The sequence below is a fragment of the Lonchura striata genome, chromosome 22 (genome assembly GCF_050655825.1).
Source record: "Lonchura striata isolate lonStrDom1 chromosome 22, ASM5065582v1, whole genome shotgun sequence".
In the NCBI taxonomy this organism is placed as follows: domain Eukaryota; kingdom Metazoa; phylum Chordata; class Aves; order Passeriformes; family Estrildidae; genus Lonchura; species Lonchura striata.
Window position 1 is genome coordinate 7386931 of NC_140724.1, and position 16799 is coordinate 7403729.

A 16799-nucleotide genomic window follows, 5' to 3' on the forward strand; every position below is an offset into this window, starting at 1 on the left:
CACGCCCCTCAGAGCTGGGTGTCAATCAAGGGGAGGCCCCGCCCCTTGGGAGGGGGGTCCTGACCCCAAAATGGGGGTGCAGACCCTAAAAGGGGAATTCTGACCCAAAAATGGGGGGGGAAACCCTAAAAGGGGAATTCTGACCCCAAAATGGGGGTTCTGATCCCAAAATGGGGGTTCAGACCCTAAAAGGGGAATTCTGACCCCAAAATGGGGGTTCAGACCCTAAAAGGGGAATTCTGACCCCAAAAAGGGGAATTCTGACCCCAAAATGGGGGTGCAGACCCTAAAAGGGGAATTCTGAACCCAAAAAGGGGAATTCTGACCCCAAAATGGGGGTTCTGACCCTAAAATGGGAATTCTGAACCCAAAATGGGGGTGCAGACCCTAAAAGGGGAATTCTGACCCAAAAATGGGGGTTCTGATCCCAAAAAGAGGAATTCTGACCCCAAAATGGGGGTTCAGACCCTAAAAGGAGAATTCTGACCCCAAAATGGGGGTGCAGACCCTAAAAGGGGAATTCTGAACCCAAAATGGGGGTTCTGACCCTAAAAGGGGGGTTCTGATCCCAAAATGGGGGTGCAGACCCTAAAAGGGGAATTCTGAACCCAAAATGGGGGTTCTGATCCCAAAATGGGGGTTCTGACCCTAAAAGGGGAATTCTGAACCCAAAATGGGGGTGCAGACCCTAAAAGGAGAATTCTGACCCCAAAATGGGGGTGCAGACCCTAAAAGGGGAATTCTGACCCCAAAATGGGGGTTCTGACCCTAAAAGGGGAATTCTGACCCAAAAATGGGGGTGGAGACCCTAAAAGGGGAATTCTGAACCCAAAATGGGGGTTCAGACCCTAAAAGGGGAATTCTGAACCCAAAATGGGGTTTCAGACCCTAAAAGGGGAATTCTGACCTCAAAATGGGGGTGCAGACCCTAAAAGGGGAATTCTGACCCCAAAATGGGGGTGCAGACCCTAAAAGGGGAATTCTGAACCCAAAATGGGGGTTCTGACCCTAAAATGGGAATTCTGACCCCAAAATGGGGGTTCAGACCCTAAAAGGGGAATTCTGACCCAAAAATGGGGGGGGAAACCCTAAAAGGGGAATTCTGACCCCAAAATGGGGGTTCTGACCCTAAAAGGGGAATTCTGAACCCAAAATGGGGGTTCAGACCCTAAAAGGGGAATTCTGAACCCAAAATGGGGGTGCAGACCCTAAAAGGGGAATTCTGACCCCAAAATGGGGGTGCAGACCCTAAAAGGGGAATTCTGAACCCAAAATGGGGGTGCAGACCCTAAAAGGGGAATTCTGAACCCAAAAAGGGGAATTCTGACCCCAAAATGGGGGTGCAGACCCTAAAAGGGGAATTCTGACCCAAAATGGGGGTGCAGACCCTAAAAGGGGAATTCTGACCCCAAAATGGGGGTGCAGACCCTAAAAGGGGAATTCTGACCCAAAATGGGGGTGCAGACCCTAAAAGGGGAATTCTGACCCCAAAATGGGGGTGCAGACCCTAAAAGGGGAATTCTGACCCCAAAATGGGGGTGAAGACCCTAAAAGGGGAATTCTGACCCCAAAATGGGGATTCAGACCCTAAAAGGGGAATTCTGAACCCAAAATGGGGGTGCAGACCCTAAAAGGGGAATTCTGAACCCAAAATGGGGGTTCTGACCCTAAAATGGGAATTCTGAACCCAAAATGGGGGTGCAGACCCTAAAAGGAGAATTCTGAACCCAAAATGGGGGTTCTGACCCTAAAATGGGAATTCTGACCCCAAAATGGGGGTTCAGACCCTAAAAGGGGAATTCTGACCCCAAAATGGGGATTCAGACCTTAAAATGGGGGTTCTGATCCAAAAAAAGGGGTTCTGACCCCAAAAATGGGGGTTCTGACCCCAAAAAGGGTTCTGACCCCAAAAGGTCAAAGCTCCTGCCCCCCCCATGGCCCCGTCCTGCCCCCCCAGGTCACAGCACGAGGTGACAGCAGCAGATGGCCTTTATTGACCGCGAGGGACAGCGGCCACCGGCGGCCACCACGGATGTCCACCATGGACGTCCCACCAAGGACGTCCCACCATGGATGTCCACCATGGACGTCCACCATGGATGTCCCACCATGGATGTCCCACCATGGATGTCCCACCACGGATGTCCACCATGGATGTCCACCAAGGATGTCCCACCATGGATGTCCACCATGGACGTCCACCATGGATGTCCCACCATGGATGTCCCACCATGGATGTCCCACCACGGATGTCCACCATGGATGTCCACCAAGGATGTCCCACCATGGATGTCCACCATGGATGTCCACCACAGATGTCCCACCACGGATGTCCCACCACGGATGTCCACCACGGATGTTCCCCCGGTGTCACATGTGGGGCAGGCAGAAGGCGGTGGTGGTGGCACCATGGAAGGTGGAAGGTGGTCCCACTATGGATGTCCCACCATGGTGTCCCCAACCATGGATGTCCCACCATGGACGTCCCCTGGGTGTCACTTGCAGTGCAGGTAGAAGGTGGTGGCACCATGGAAGGGTGTTCCACCGTGGAGGTCCCACCATGGAAGGGTGTCCCACCCTGGATGTCCCACCATGGACATCCCACCGTGGAGGTCCCACCATGGAAGGGTGTCCCACCATGGAGGTCCCACCATGGAAGGGTGTTCCACTGTGGAGGTCCCACCATGGAAGGGTGTCCCACCACGGATGTCCCACCAAGGATGTCCCACCACGGATGTTCCCCCGGTGTCACATGCGGGGCAGGAAGAAGGTGGTGGTGGTGGCACCATGGAAGGTGGAAGATGGTCCCACCATGGATGTCCCACCATGGACATCCCACCATGGAGGTCCCACCATGGAAGGGTGTCCCACCATGGATGTCCCACCATGGAGGTCCCCCCGTGGAGGTCCCACCATGGAGGTCCCCGGTGTCACACGCGCCGCAGGTAGAAGGCGGTGGCATGGGGCGGTGGTGCCAGGACCAGCGCCCCGCCCGCGTCCGCGGCCGTGCTGAGGAAGAACCCGGGGAAGGCGGCGGCCTCGAAGGTGTGCGTGGAGCCACCAAAGGTCTTGTAGAAGGTGAAGGGCGTGGCCCTGTCCTTGTCGCTGGAGAACAGCTCCAGCAGCTCCACGTCCTGCCGGGCAGGGACGGCAAATGGTGGCACCTGTGGTGGCACCAGGACCAGGAGCAGCCGTGGCCTGGTGGTGTCCCCATCTCCAGGTGACCCCATCTCCAGGTGACCCTAACTCGAGGAACCCACACTGACCCCATCTCCTGGTCACCCCATCTCCAGCCAAGCCCCTTCCAGGTGTCCCCATGCCCAGGTGACCCCACCTCAAGGAACCCACACTCACCCCATCTCCAGGTGACCCCACCTCAAGGAACACCCATCTCCAGATGACAACAGCACCAGGTGACCCAACCCCAGGTGATACCACACTCCCAGGTGATGCCATCTCCAGGTGACCCAACCCCAGGTGATACCACACTCCCAGGTGATGCCATCTCCAGGTGACCCCACCCCAGGTGATACCACATTCCCAGGTGATGCCATCTCCAGGTGACCCCACCCCAGGTGACCTCACCCTGGGGAATCCCCGCTTCCGTTTCGGGGTGACGCCACTTCAGGGCGCCCCACCTCGGGCTGCGCTGGCCCTGGGTGCCCACCACACCTTGGGATGACCCTTCCCGGGATGTCCACCTTGGGTTCTACACCTGGGCTGACCCACTTTGGTCAGCCCACTTTGGGTTGTCCACCTTGGGTTGACCCACCGTGATTGACCCACCTTGGGTTGCCCATGTTGAGTTGACCCAATTTGGTTTGAGCCACCTTAGATGGACAAACGTTGAGGTGACCACCTTGGCCTGACCCACCTTGGCCTGACCCATCTCTGGGTCTCCTCAGCTTGGGCCACCCACCTGGAGGTGACCCATTTTTGGGTCCCCACCACCCCCAGTGGTGTTCCCACTTTGATTTGACCCATCTTGGGTTGATCCAGCTCCAGTTGGTCAACCCAAGGTAGGACAACCCAAGGTGGACAACCCAAGGTGGACAACCCAAGGTGGGTAAAACCAAGGTGGACAACCCAAGGTGGGTCAACCCAAGGTGGGTAAAACCAAGGTGGACAACCCAAGGTGGGTCAACCCAAGGTGGGTCGACCCAAGGTGGACAACCCAAGGTGGGTCAAACCAAGGTGGACAACTTGGGTTGTTCACCTTGGACTGATCCATCCTGGTTGACCCACCTTGAGTGACCCAACTTGGATTGACCCCAGGTCACCTCCATGTCCCCGTGCCACCCCGTGTCCCCATGTCACCCCGTGTCCCGTGTGTCACCCCGTGTCCCCGTGTCACCTCCAGGCTGAGCCGGGGCTCGGGGCCGGTGCCGCAGGACAGCGCCCGGGTGCCACCGCGGATGCCAACGATGAGGGGACAGCGCCGGCGCTCCAGGTGCCGGTTGGGGACAACGCTGATGGGCTCTGTGGGACACGGCGGTGACACCGCGGGGACACCCAGGCAGGGCCACCCGTGGAAGTGTCACCCATTGAGGGTCATCCATTGAGTGCCCACCCATGGAGTGGCACCCATTGAGTGTCACCCATTGAGGGTCACCCATTAAGTGCCACCCATGGAGTGGCACCCATTGAGTGTCACCCATGAAGTGTCACCCGTGGAAGTGTCACCCACTGAGTGCCACCTGTGGAGTGTCACCCATGGATTGTCACCCCTTTCCCCTGATGTCACCCATGGACAGTGTCACCCAGGGATTGTCCCCCTGTCCCCGGTGTCACCCAGGGAGTGTCCCCTGTTCCCGGTGTCACCCACCTTCCTGGGTGGCGTTGGCGCCCTGCAGGCTGGTGGCCACCACAGATTGTCATCCCTGTTCCTCCAGATTGTCACCCACAGCGTGTCACCCATGTCCCCAGTGTCACCCAGGGATTGTCCCCTGTCCCCGGTGTCACCCAGGGAGTGTCCCCCTGTCCCCGGTGTCACCCATGGATTGTCCCCCTGTCCCCGGTGTCACCCAGGGATTGTCACCCGTGTCCCCGGTGCCACCCAGGGATTGTCCCCCTGTCCCCAGTGCCACCCAGGGATTGTCCCCCTGTCCCCAGTGTCACCCAGGGAGTGTCCCCCTGTCCCCGGTGTCACCCAGGGATTGTCCCCTGTCCCCGGTGTCACCCACCTTCCTGGGTGGCGTTGGCGCCCTGCAGGCTGGTGGCCACCAGGAGGACACAACAGATTGTCATCCCTGTTCCTCCAGAATGTCACCCACAGCGTGTCACCCATGTCCCTGGTGCCACCCAGGGATTGTCCCCCTGTCCCCAGTGTCACCCACGGAGTGTCCCCAGTCCCCGGTGTCACCCACCTTCCTGGGTGGCGTTGGCGCCCTGCAGGCTGGTGGCCACCAGGTGCCCGTGGCGCAGGCTCAGGCCCTGCTGCTCCGTGTCCCGCAGCACGTAGTGGTACGGCCGCGCCGCCGGCTGCCCGGGCCCCGAGGCCACCACCAGCTCTGGGACACGGGGACACCGCGTGGGACACGGGGACACGGGGATGGGACACGGGGACACCGTGTGGGACACGGGGACACGGGGATGGGACATGGGGACACAGGGACACGGGGACACCGCGTGGGACACGGGGACACGGGGATGGGACACGGGGACACCGCGTGGGACACGGGGACACGGGGATGGGACACAGGGACACCGCGTGGGACACGGGGACACGGGGACGTGGGACATGGGGACACGGGGACACGGGGACACCGCGTGGGACACGGGGACACGGGGATGGGACACGGGGACACCGCGTGGGACACGGGGACACGGGGATGGGACATGGGGACACGGGGATGGGACATGGGGACAGAGGGACATGGGGACACGGGGATGGGACATGGGGACACGGGGACACGGGGACGTGGGACATGGGGACACGGGGATAGGACACGGGGATGGGACACAGAGACACCACATGGGACACGGGGACACAGGGACACTGCATGGGACATGGGGATAGGACACGGGGACACCGTGTGGGACACGGGGACACGGGGATGGGACACAGGGACACCAAATGGGACACGGGGACACAGGGACACTGCATGGGACACGGGGATAGGACACGGGGACAGCGTGTGGGACACGGGGACACCGAGACATGGGACATGGGGACACGGGGATGGGACACATGGATGGGACACAGGGACACGGGGACATGGGGATGGGCAGGTGGGACATGGGGTCATGGGGACATCGGGACATGGGGACATCAGGACGGGCAAGTGGGACATGGGACACAGGGACATGGGGACATGGGGATGGGCAGGTGGGACATGGGAACATGGGACATGGGGACATCAGGACAGAGGGGACACGGGGACGTTGGGGAGATGGGGACATTTGGGACATGGGGACATGGGACACGCGGACACGGGGACATTGGGGACACGTGCACTCACGATCACCCAGGAACTCGTCGAACAAGGCCACCATGTCGGGGTCGGTGACACCCTCGAACACGTCCCCGCCGCCCGCTGCCACCCGCGGGTGGCGTCCCTGGGGTGTCCCCCTGTGGGGACAGAGGGGTCAGGGCAGGTGGCACCGGGAGGGAGGTGGCACTGTCCCCGTTCTGTCCCCGTTCTGTCCCCTCTGTCCCCTCGCTGTCCCCGCTCTGTCCCCTCTGTCCCCGCTCTGTCCCCGCTCTGTCCCCGCTCTGTCCCCTCGCTGTCCCCTCGCTGTCCCCGCTCTGTCCCCGCTCTGTCCCCTCGCTGTCCCCTCACTGTCCCCGCTCTGTCCCCGCTCTGTCCCCTCACTGTCCCCGCTCTGTCCCCGTTCTGTCCCCGTTCTGTCCCCTCGCTGTCCCCTCGCTGTCCCCTCGCTGTCCCCGTTCTGTCCCCTCTGTCCCCTCACTGTCCCCGCTCTGTCCCTGTTCTGTCCCCGTTCTGTCCCCGCTCTGTCCCCTCGCTGTCCCCGCTCTGTCCCCGCTCTGTCCCCGCTCTGTCCCCTCGCTGTCCCCGTTCTGTCCCCGCTCTGTCCCCTCGCTGTCCCCGCTCTGTCCCCTCTCTGTCCCCTCGCTGTCCCCTCTCTGTCCCCTCGCTGTCCCCTCACTGTCCCCGTTCTGTCCCCGTTCTGTCCCCACTCTGTCCCCGCGCTGTCCCCGTTCTGTCCCCGCTCTATCCCCGCTCTGTCCCCGCTCTGTCCCCTCTCTGTCCCCTCGCTGTCCCCTCTCTGTCCCCTCGCTGTCCCCTCACTGTCCCCGTTCTGTCCCCGTTCTGTCCCCACTCTGTCCCCGCGCTGTCCCCGTTCTGTCCCCGCTCTGTCCCCGCTCACCTGAGGGCAGCTCTGGGCACACGCGACATGGCTGCGCCTGCGGAGAGGGTGGCACGGGTGGCACCTCTGGGCAGGATTGTCCCCGAGCTCGTCCCCGGCGCTGGTGGCACCCGCGGAGGTGGCACCTGCCGTGTCCCCGCGGTGACAGTGGCTTTATAGCGCCGGGCGGGGCGGGGACAGAGCCCGCCCCGACGGTGACAGCGACGGTGACACCGAGCGGTGGCGAAATGTCACCCGGTGCCAGCGTCCCCAGGGATGCCCGCGGCCCCCTGTGCCATGGCACCGTGTGCCACCTCCCTGTCACCATTGTCACCGTGAGTGCTGTCGCCGAGGTGCTGTGAGCGCTGTCCGCAGGGTCCCCAGGGTCCCCAGGGTGCCATCCCAGTGTCCCCAGGGTGCCATCCCAGTGTCCCCAGGGTCCCCAGGGTGCCATCCCAGTGTCCGCAGGGTCCCCAGGGTCCCCAGGGTGCCATCCCAGTGTCCCCAGTGTCCCCAGGGTGCCATCCCAGTGTCCGCAGGGTCCCCAGGGTCCCCAGGGTGCCATCCCAGTGTCCCCAGTATCCTCAGGGTGCCATCCCAGTGTCCGCAGGGTCCCCAGGGTCCCCAGGGTGCCATCCCAGTGTCCCCAGGGTCCCCAGGGTCCCCAGGGTGCCATCCCAGTGTCCCCAGTGTCCCCAGGGTGCCATCCCAGGGTCCCCAGGGTCCCCAGGGTGCCATCCCCCTGGTCCCTTGCCCCCAAGGCCCTGTGTGCCCTGTCCCCATGGTGACCTGTCCCCAAAATGCCACCTGCCCTGTCCCCATTGTCCCCCATTCCCTGTCCCAAAATGCCACCTGCCCTGTCCCCGTTGTCGCCCCCTCGTTGTCCCCCGTGTCCCGCCCGCGTGTCCCCCGCGTCGCGTGCCCGCGGTGCCACCCTCTGTCCCCGGGCAGGGCCCGCGTCACCCCGGCCTGGGAATGTCCCGTTCTGTCCCCACGGCGCGGGTGGCGCAAGAGCGGCCACCCCGCGGCGGTGCCACAGCCCCGCCCTATGCCCGCCTGCCACCCTGTGCCACCCTGTGCCACCCTCTGCCACCCCTGTGCCACCCCGTGCCACCCTTGTGCCACCCCTGTGCCACCCTGTGCCACCCTGTGCCACCCCTCTGCCACCCCTGTGCCACCCCTCTGCCACCCCTCTGCCACCCCTGTGCCACCCCTCTGCCACCCCTGTGCCACCCCTGTGCCACCCTGTGCCACCCTCTGCCACCCTCTGCCACCCCTCTGCCACCCCTGTGCCACCCCAGTGCCACCCTGTGCCACCCCTGTGCCACCCCTGTGCCACCCCAGTGCCACCCTGTGCCACCCCTGTGCCACCCCAGTGCCACCCTGTGCCACCCCTGTGCCACCCTGTGCCACCCCAGTGCCACCCTGTGCCACCCCTGTGCCACCCTGTGCCACGCACGCTTGGACACCGCGTGGCCTCGGCATCTCTTTATTCCCGGTGAGGATGTCGCTGTCCCCAGGGGGGTGGCATTGTCCCCAAGGGGTGGCACCCCCCGGAGAAGGGGGGATGGCACAATCCCGGACGGATGTCACCATCCCGGGGAAGATGTCACCGAGGAGCAAGGATGTCACCATGCCTGGGTGAGGATGTCACCGAGGAGCAAGGATGTCACCATGCCTGGGTGAGGATGTCACCATTCCTGAGGGGGGTGGCACCTTCCCAGGAAGCTGCCACCACCCTGGGGGAGATGCCACCACTCTGGGGTGCGGATGTCATCCTCCCAATAAAGATGCCACCACCCTGTGATGACGATGCCACCCTTTCCAGGAAGATGTCACCACCCTGGGGGTGACGATGCCACCGTCGTCAGAAAGATGCCACCACCCTGGGATGGGAATTTCACTATCCTGGGGAGGATGCCACCCTCACCAGAGTGATGTCACCACCCCGGGGATGACGATGCCACCCTCCCAGTGAAGATGCCACCACCCTGGGGGTGATGCCACCACCCCGGGGATGACGATGCCACCCTCCCAGTGAAGATGCCACCACCCTGGGATGGGAATTTCACTATCCTGGGGAGGATGCCACCCTCACCAGAGTGATGTCACCACCCCGGGGATGACGATGCCACCGTCCCAGTGAAGATGCCACCACCCTGGGGGTGATGCCACCACCCCGGGGATGACGATGCCACCCTCCCAGTGAAGATGCCACCACCCTGGGATGGGAATTTCACTATCCTGGGGAGGATGCCACCCTCACCAGAGTGATGTCACCACCCCGGGGATGACGATGCCACCCTCCCAGTGAAGATGCCACCACCTCGGGGGTGATGCCACCACCCCGGGGGAGATGCCACCACCCTGGAGGAGATGCCACCACCTCGGGGGAGATGCCACCACCCCGGGGGAGATGCCACCACCCCGGGGGAGATGCCACCACCCGGGCCGGCGGCTCAGCAGAGCTGGAAGTAGAAGTCCAGCAGCTGGGAGGTGACATCGCGGTGGCGGCAGAGCGCCAGGGGCTGGTGGCCGCGCGCGGCCGCGCACAGGAACCAGCCGGGGTGCGCGGCCGACTCGAAGCGCCAGAGCCCGGCCCGGTACGAGCGGAAGAAGGTGAAGGCGGCGGCGGCGGCACCGGCGCGGGGCAGCTCCCGGATGTCCACGTCCTGCGGGCCACCGCCGCTGTCACCCGCGGGGACAGCGCCCAGAGCGGCCGGGCACCGCGGGCACCGCGGGCACCGTGCGGGCACCGCGGGCACCGTGGGTAATGTCCGTGCCCAGGGGGCCGCGTCCCTGAGGTCCCCGTGTCCCCAGCCCCGATGTCCCCACCCAGCAATGTCGCATCCCCGAGGTCCGCGTGTCCCCAGGTGTCCCCTCCCCAGGGTGTCCCATCCCCAAAACTTTTTTGTCGCCATCCTCATCACCATTTCCGTGGTGTCCCCATAGCCTTGGTGCCTTGGCCGTCCCCTCGCTGTCCCCTCCGTGTCCCCTCGCCGTCCCCTCCGTGTCCCCGCTGTCCCCTCAGTGTCCCCGCTGTCCTCTCGCTGTCCCCGCTGTCCCCTCAGTGTTCCCGCTGTCCCCTCCGTGTCCCCGCTGTCCCGCTGTCCTCTCGCTGTCCCGCTGTCCCCTCCGTGTCCCCGCTGTCCCCGCTGTCCCCTCCGTGTCCCCGCTGTCCCCGCTGTCCTCTCGCTGTCCCGCTGTCCCCTCCGTGTCCCCGCTGTCCCCTCGCTGTCCCGCTGTCCCCTCCGTGTCCCCGCTGTCCCCTCCGTGTCCCCGCTGTCCCCGCTGTCCCCTCGCTGTCCCGCTGTCCTCTCGCTGTCCCGCTGTCCCCTCCGTGTCCCCGCTGCCCCCGTGTCGCACCTGCAGCCGCAGCCGCGGTTCCCCGCCGGGGCCGCGCTCGGTGCTCAGGCAGCGGGAGCCGTTGCGGATGCCCAGGATCACCGGCAGCCGGGCGGGCTCCAGGGCACGGTTGGGCACCCAGAACACTTTCTCTGCAGGCGACACGGGGACCCTCAGCGCGTGTCCCCACGCGTGTCCCCTCGCGTGTCCCCACGCGTGTCCCCGTGTCACCTTCCAGCGCGGCGTTGGCGCCCTGCAGGTGCCCGGCCACCAGCTGGTCACCGCGCAGGTACAGCGAGCGCTGGTTCACGTCCCAGAGCCTGGCGGGCACAGCGGGGACAGCGGTGCCACCCTGGTGCCACCCTGGGTGCCACCCCTGTCCGCTGCCACCCCCGCTGTCCCCCGCCACCCTTACCGGTACTGGAACACTTTGGTCTGCAGCGCGGGCGCCTGGCAGGGGGCGAAGCCTTCGGCCTCTGCGCGGAGGAAGAGGAGGGCGAGGCTGAGGGCGGCCACCCCGAGACCCCCGCGCCCCCTGCCCGCGCCCCCCGAGCCGTGGGGACCCCTCCCGGTGGCACCGGCCGTGCCAGGCGCTCCGCGGCCCGTCCGGCCCGGCCGGGCCGTGCGCGGGGTCCCCGGGCAGCGCTCACCCATGGGACCCCCGGCTCCGGTGAGACCCCCGGTTGTGCTGCGAGCCCGGCTGCGGCGAGACCCTCGGTTCCGCTGGGACCGCCGGTTCCGGTGACAGCCGGTTCCGATGCGACCCCCGGTTCTGCTGTGACCTCAGCTCCGCTGCGACCCCGGCTTCGGTGGGACCCCCGACTCCTGTTAGACCGCGGCTCCGGTGTGAGCCCCGGTTCCGGTGGGACCCCCGGTTCCTGTGACACTCCCGTTCCTGCGGGACTCCCCGTTCCTACGGGACCCCCGGTTCCTCCGGGACCCTCGGCTCCGGTGGGACCCTCGGCTCCGGTGGGACCCCCGGCTCCCGCGGACCCCCCGTTCCTACGGGACCTCGGTTCCTGCGGGACCCTCGGCTCCGGTGGGACCCCGGTTCCTGCGGGACCCCGGTTCCTGCGGGACCCCGGTTCCTGCGGGACCCCCGGCTCGGGGCGCAGCGAGCGGGAGAGAGGAAGGAAGGGAGGCAGGAAGGAGCTGCCGGTGCTGTTGCCACACTCCCGCCGAGGGCGCGGCCCGCCCCTGCCGTTACTCAGCACCCCCGCGCGGTGACAACCGAGGCGGGGGGAGGTGACAACGCCACGCGCCACGGGGGGACACGGGGGGACACCGCCACTCCCGCGGCGGCTGAGGCGGGACTCGAACCCGCGATCTCAACAGCGAGGGAGCGGCGCCCTCCCCGCTGCGCCACCGCGGCGGAGGGCGCGCATGCGCGCTGCGGCGGCGGGGAGAAGCGGCGTGGGGCGCGCTGAGTGGCCGCGGGGGTCGCGCATGCGCGGAGCCCGCGCGGGGCGCGCGGCGCATGCGCGCTGCGGCCGCGGCGGCCGGCGGGGAGCAGCGATGGCGGCGCCGGGGGAAGCGCTGAGGGCGGCGGTGGCCGCGCTGCTGCTGCTGGGCTGGGGCGCGCACGGCCTCTACTTCCACATCGGAGAGACGGAGAAGCGCTGCTTCATCGAGGAGATCCCCGACGAGACCATGGTCATCGGTGCGGGAGGCGGCGGGGAGCGGCGGGAGTGGCGGGGGGAGTGGGGGGGCGAACGGGGGGAAAAGCGGGAATGGTGAGGAGGGGGCGGGAGAGACCATTGGGGATGGCGGGGGGGAAAGGAGAGACCACCGGGAGGTTATGAGGGGAAATGGGAGACGCCATTGGGGATTTATAGGGGGGAAGGAACGGGAGAGACCATTGGGAATGGCAGGGGGGGATGGGAGACTGCATTGAGAATTTGTAAGGGAGAAAGGGGAGACCATTGGGAATTTATAAAGGGGAGAGACCATTGGGAACTTATAAGAGGGTAAGGAGAGACCATTGAGAATTTATAAGGGAGAAAGGGGAGACCATTGGGAATTTATAAAGGGGAGAGACCATTGGGAATTTATAAGGGGGAGTGGGAGAGACCATTGGGAATGGTTGGGGGGGGATAACGGGGGCGACCATTGAGATTGGGGGGGATAATGGGAATTTATGATGGGGAACGGGAGAGACCATTGAGGTTTGGGGTGGGGGATATAAATCAGAGCCCAGCGGGCACACGGGGCTGGCACTGAGCCCCCGTGCCCGCTCGGTGCCAGGCAATTACCGGACGCAGCTGTGGGACAAACAGTCCGAGGCCTTCCTGCCCTCCACGCCCGGGCTGGGCATGCACGTGGAGGTCAAGGACCCCGACGGGAAGGTCAGTGCTGGGCACCGGGAGGGCACAAGGGGGGGTGCCCAGGCGTGGGGCAGGGTCTCTGAGTATCTCCTGGGTATGGGAAGGGGTCCCTGGGCATGCCATGGGTATGGGGGGGGTCCCTGGGCATGCCATGGGTATGGGAAGGGGTCCCTGGGCATGCCATGGGTATGGGGGGGGGGTCCCTGGGCATGCCATGGGTATGGGGAGGGGTCCCTGGGCATGCCATGGGTATGGGGAGGGGTCTCTGGGGGGGTTTGTGCACCCCTTGTTCCATGCCCCAATGCTCAGGGCAGTGACTCCATCCCCCTGGGATGCCAGCGGCCGTGCCCCGTGCCCGGTCCCTGACACTGTCCCGGTTGGCACGGGCGGTGCCGGTGGCCGTGCCCGGTCCCTGACACTGTCTCGGTTGGCACGGGCGGTGCCGGTGGCCGTGCCCGGTCCCTGACGCCGTCCCGGTTGGCACGGGCGGTGCCGGTGGCTGTGCCCGGTCCCTGACACTGTCCCGGTTGGCACAGGTGGTGCTGTCACGGCAGTACGGCTCCGAGGGGCGCTTCACGTTCACGTCGCACACGCCGGGCGAGCACCAGATCTGCCTCCACTCCAACTCCACCCGCATGGCGCTGTTCGCGGGGGGCAAGCTGGTAATGCCCTGGGACAGCCTGGCACAGCCCTGGGACAGGCTGGCATGGCCCTGGGATAGCCCTGGGATAGCCCTGTGCTGGCCTGGCACTGCCCTGTGCCTACAGCCCTGCCCACCCTGACCTCCAACTCCAATTGTTGCTCCATGATTGGTGCCATGGTTGGTGCCATGTTTGGTTCCATGGTTGGTGCTATCATTGGTTCCATGATTGGTTCCATGATTGGTGCCATGGTTGGTGCCATGTTTGGTTCCATGGTTGGTGCTATCATTGGTTCCATGATTGGTTCCATGGTTGGAGCCATGTTTGGTGCCAAGGTTGGTTCCATCATTGGTTCCATGGTTGGTTCCATGATTGGTTCCATGGTTGGAGCCATGATTGGTGCCAAGGTTGGTTCCATCATTGGTTCCATGGTTGGTGCCATGGTTGGTGCCATGGTTGGTGCCATGTTTGGTTCCATGGTTGGTGCTATCATTGGTTCCATGATTGGTTCCATGATTGGTTCCATGGTTGGAGCCATGATTGGTGCCAAGGTTGGTTCCATCATTGGTTCCATGGTTGGTGCCATGGTTGGTGCCATGTTTGGTTCCATGGTTGGTGCTATCATTGGTTCCATGATTGGTTCCATGGTTGGAGCCATGTTTGGTGCCAAGGTTGGTTCCATCATTGGTTCCATGGTTGGTTCCATGATTGGTTCCATGGTTGGAGCCATGATTGGTGCCAAGGTTGGTTCCATCATTGGTTCCATGGTTGGTGCCATGGTTGGTGCCATGTTTGGTTCCATGGTTGGTGCTATCATTGGTTCCATGATTGGTTCCATGATTGGTTCCATGGTTGGAGCCATGATTGGTGCCAAGGTTGGTTCCATCATTGGTTCCATGGTTGGTGCCATGGTTGGTGCCATGGTTGGAGCCATGATTGGTGCCAAGGTTGGTTCCATGGTTGGAGCCATGATTGGTGCCAAGGTTGGTTCCATCATTGGTTCCATGGTTGGTGCCATGGTTGGTTCCATCATTGGTTCCATCATTGGTTCCATGGTTGGTGCCATGGTTGGTTCCATCGTTGGTTCCATGGTTGGTGCCATGGTTGGTTCCGTGGTTGGTTCCACGATTGGCGCCATGCTTGGTTCCATGGTTGAAACCGTGGTTGGAGCCATGGTTCGTGCCACCCTGGTGCCATCCCGGTGCCATCCCCGTGCCCGTGTCCCACAGCGGGTGCACCTGGACATCCAGGTGGGCGAGCACACCAACAACTACCCCGAGATCGCCGCCAAGGACAAGCTGACCGAGCTGCAGCTCCGCGCGCGCCAGCTGCTCGACCAGGTGGAGCAGATCCAGAAGGAGCAGAACTACCAGAGGGTCAGCGGGCACCTTTGGGGGTCACCTGGGCACCTGTGGGCTTTTGGGTGGAATTTATGGAATTTTGGGGAAAATTTTGGGGGTTTGGGAGGGAATTTGTGGGGTTTTAGGGGGATCTTTTTGGGTTTTGAGGGGAATTTGTGGGGATTTGGGGTTAGTTTGTGGGGTTTTTGTGTAAATCCATGGGATTTCGGTTGGAATTTTTGGGTTTTCAGTTTGAATTTTTGGATTTTTGAGGTGGATTTTTGGGATTTGGGGTTTTTCTCCGTCAGTACCATGAGGAGCGGTTCCACATGGCCAGTGAGAGCACCAAGCCCCAATCTGTGGGGTTTTGGGGTGAATTTTGCTGTAAATCCATGGGGTTTTTGTGTAAATCCATGGGGTTTTTGGAGTTTTGGAATTTTGGAGTGAAGTTTTGAAATGTTGAGGTGAATTTTTGGCATTTTGGGGTTTTTCCCTCTCAGTACCATGAGGAGCGGTTCCGCATGAACAGGGAGAGCCCCAAGCCCCAATCTCTCTGTGGGGTTTTGGGGTGAATTTTGCTGTAAATCCATGGGGTTTTTGTGTAGATCCATGGGGTTTTGGGTAGAATTGTTGGGGTTTTGGTTGGAATGGATGGGATTTGGGTATAATTTTGGGATTTTGGGATTTTCAGTACCGGGAGGAGCGGTTCCACATGGCCAGTGAGAGCACCAAGCCCCAATCTCTCTGTGGGGTTTTGGGGGGAGTTTTGCTGTAAATCCATGGGGTTTTTGTGTAAATCCATGGGGTTTTGGGTAGAATTGTTGGGGTTTTGGTTGGAATGGATGGGATTTGGGTATAATTTTGGGGTTTTGGTGTTTCAGTACCGCGAGGAGCGGTTCCGCATGACCTCGGAGAGCACCAACCAGCGCGTGCTCTGGTGGTCCATCGCCCAGACCGTCATCCTCATCCTCACCGGCCTCTGGCAGATGCGGCACCTCAAGAGCTTCTTCGAGGCCAAGAAACTCGTCTAGCCCCCCAAAACCTCCTGGGGCGGCACCCCCAAATCTCTTCCCACCTGGGCAGCGCCCCAAAATCCAACCCAATTCCCAAAAAACGCCCCAAAATCCATTCCAAGCTGGTGGGTGACTCAAAATCCAACCCAAGCCGAAAAAGTAGCCCAAAACTCATCACATCTCCCCAAAAACACCCCAAAATTCATCCTCAATCTGGGGGGTACCCCAAAATCCACCCCAATCCCAAAAAAACCCCCAAAACTCATCACAACCCCCAAAATCCACCCCAATCCTGGGGTGCCGTGGGGGGACACCCCAAACGCATCCTGCCCCATTTTAGGATGCCAGGGAGGGACCCCCAAACCCATCCCCCAATTTTGGGGTGCCAGAGGGACCCCCAAACCCATCCCCCAATATTGGAGTGCCAGGGTGGATCCCTCCCTCCCCGCAGATTTTGGGGTGCTCCCCCTGCCATGGGGGGGAACAGCAAAGGGCCACCCCCCGAGGGGGATTTTTTGGGGGAAAATAAAGATTTTTTTTGTTCCAACAAGAGTTGTCGCTGCGCTTTTGGGACGGGGAGCGGGTCCTGGCGCTGCGGGAATTCAGCATTTACCCAAAATCGGGCGGTTTCACCCCAGAAATCGAGCCCGGGGGATTTTGGGGCGCAGTGGGTGCTGTCAGTCCTCCACCGACAGGGGACGCCACCGGAAGTGTTGCCGGCCGGGGAGTGTGGCTGGGGCGCGCCACCGGAAGTGTTGCTGGACGGGGAGTGTGGCTGGGGCTCGCTACCGGAAGTGTCCCTGGGGCACGCGGCCGGAAGTGCGC

At 62.9% G+C, this 16799-nt stretch overlaps 3 protein-coding genes across 5 annotated transcripts; 1 reads left to right on the forward strand and 2 right to left on the reverse strand.

The window, feature by feature from the left end:
- Positions 1–1546: 1546 nt before the first annotated feature.
- LOC146765652 (interleukin-36 receptor antagonist protein-like) lies at positions 1547–7455 on the reverse strand. Its single transcript, XM_085559367.1, has 5 exons — positions 7333–7455; positions 6462–6571; positions 5367–5510; positions 4355–4479; positions 1547–3134 (listed from the first exon to the last, which is right to left on the reverse strand). The coding sequence occupies exons 1-5, from the start codon at positions 7359–7361 to the stop codon at positions 2931–2933; spliced, it is 612 nt and encodes a 203-aa protein (XP_085415493.1). The 5' UTR covers positions 7362–7455; the 3' UTR covers positions 1547–2930.
- A 1329-nt stretch (positions 7456–8784) lies between these two features.
- Positions 8785–12017, reverse strand: LOC146765653 (interleukin-1 family member 10-like). 3 transcript variants are annotated; one of them, XR_014949881.1, is made up of 5 exons: positions 11072–11310; positions 10888–10976; positions 10678–10808; positions 8990–9983; positions 8785–8948 (listed from the first exon to the last, which is right to left on the reverse strand). XR_014949881.1 is itself a non-coding variant. In XM_085559365.1 (5 exons), the coding sequence occupies exons 2-5, from the start codon at positions 11308–11310 to the stop codon at positions 10339–10341; spliced, it is 624 nt and encodes a 207-aa protein (XP_085415491.1). In that variant the 5' UTR covers positions 11311–11481; positions 11668–12017; the 3' UTR covers positions 10084–10338. The 3 variants fall into 3 exon arrangements, 2 of the variants coding, with proteins under 2 accessions (XP_085415490.1, XP_085415491.1); XM_085559365.1 differs by lacking the exons at positions 8785–8948; positions 8990–9983 and adding an exon at positions 11668–12017 and having other exon boundaries at positions 10084–10808; positions 11072–11132; positions 11307–11481; XM_085559364.1 differs by having other exon boundaries at positions 8785–9983.
- A 22-nt stretch (positions 12018–12039) lies between these two features.
- Positions 12040–16524, forward strand: TMED4 (transmembrane p24 trafficking protein 4). Its single transcript, XM_085559372.1, has 5 exons — positions 12040–12316; positions 12901–13001; positions 13517–13642; positions 14851–14997; positions 15843–16524. The coding sequence occupies exons 1-5, from the start codon at positions 12040–12042 to the stop codon at positions 15990–15992; spliced, it is 801 nt and encodes a 266-aa protein (XP_085415498.1). The 3' UTR covers positions 15993–16524.
- The last annotated feature ends 275 nt before the right edge of the window (positions 16525–16799 follow it).

What these genes read in the sequence shown, in the direction of transcription:
- LOC146765652 (XM_085559367.1), bottom strand. Translation starts at nt 7,361, where the DNA reads ATGTCGCGTGTGCCCAGAGCTGCCCTCAG. An exon ending in CGACGAGTTCCTGGGTGATC is followed by an intron (nt 5,511 to 6,461) that starts GTGAGTGCACGT and finishes CCCGTGTCCCAG; the next exon opens with AGCTGGTGGTGGCCTCGGGG. An exon ending in CGCCAACGCCACCCAGGAAG is followed by an intron (nt 4,480 to 5,366) that starts GTGGGTGACACC and finishes CGTGTCCCACAG; the next exon opens with AGCCCATCAGCGTTGTCCCC.
- LOC146765653 (XM_085559364.1), bottom strand. Translation starts at nt 11,310, where the DNA reads ATGGGTGAGCGCTGCCCGGGGACCCCGCGCACGGCCCGGCCGGGCCGG. An exon ending in CGCCAACGCCGCGCTGGAAG is followed by an intron (nt 10,809 to 10,887) that starts GTGACACGGGGA and finishes TGTCGCCTGCAG; the next exon opens with AGAAAGTGTTCTGGGTGCCC. An exon ending in AACCGCGGCTGCGGCTGCAG is followed by an intron (nt 9,984 to 10,677) that starts GTGCGACACGGG and finishes GGTGGCCCGCAG; the next exon opens with GACGTGGACATCCGGGAGCT.
- TMED4 (XM_085559372.1), top strand. Translation starts at nt 12,040, where the DNA reads ATGCGCGCTGCGGCGGCGGGGAGAAGCGGCGTGGGGCGCGCTGAGTGG. An exon ending in TGTTCGCGGGGGGCAAGCTG is followed by an intron (nt 13,643 to 14,850) that starts GTAATGCCCTGG and finishes CGTGTCCCACAG; the next exon opens with CGGGTGCACCTGGACATCCA. An exon ending in AGGAGCAGAACTACCAGAGG is followed by an intron (nt 14,998 to 15,842) that starts GTCAGCGGGCAC and finishes TTGGTGTTTCAG; the next exon opens with TACCGCGAGGAGCGGTTCCG.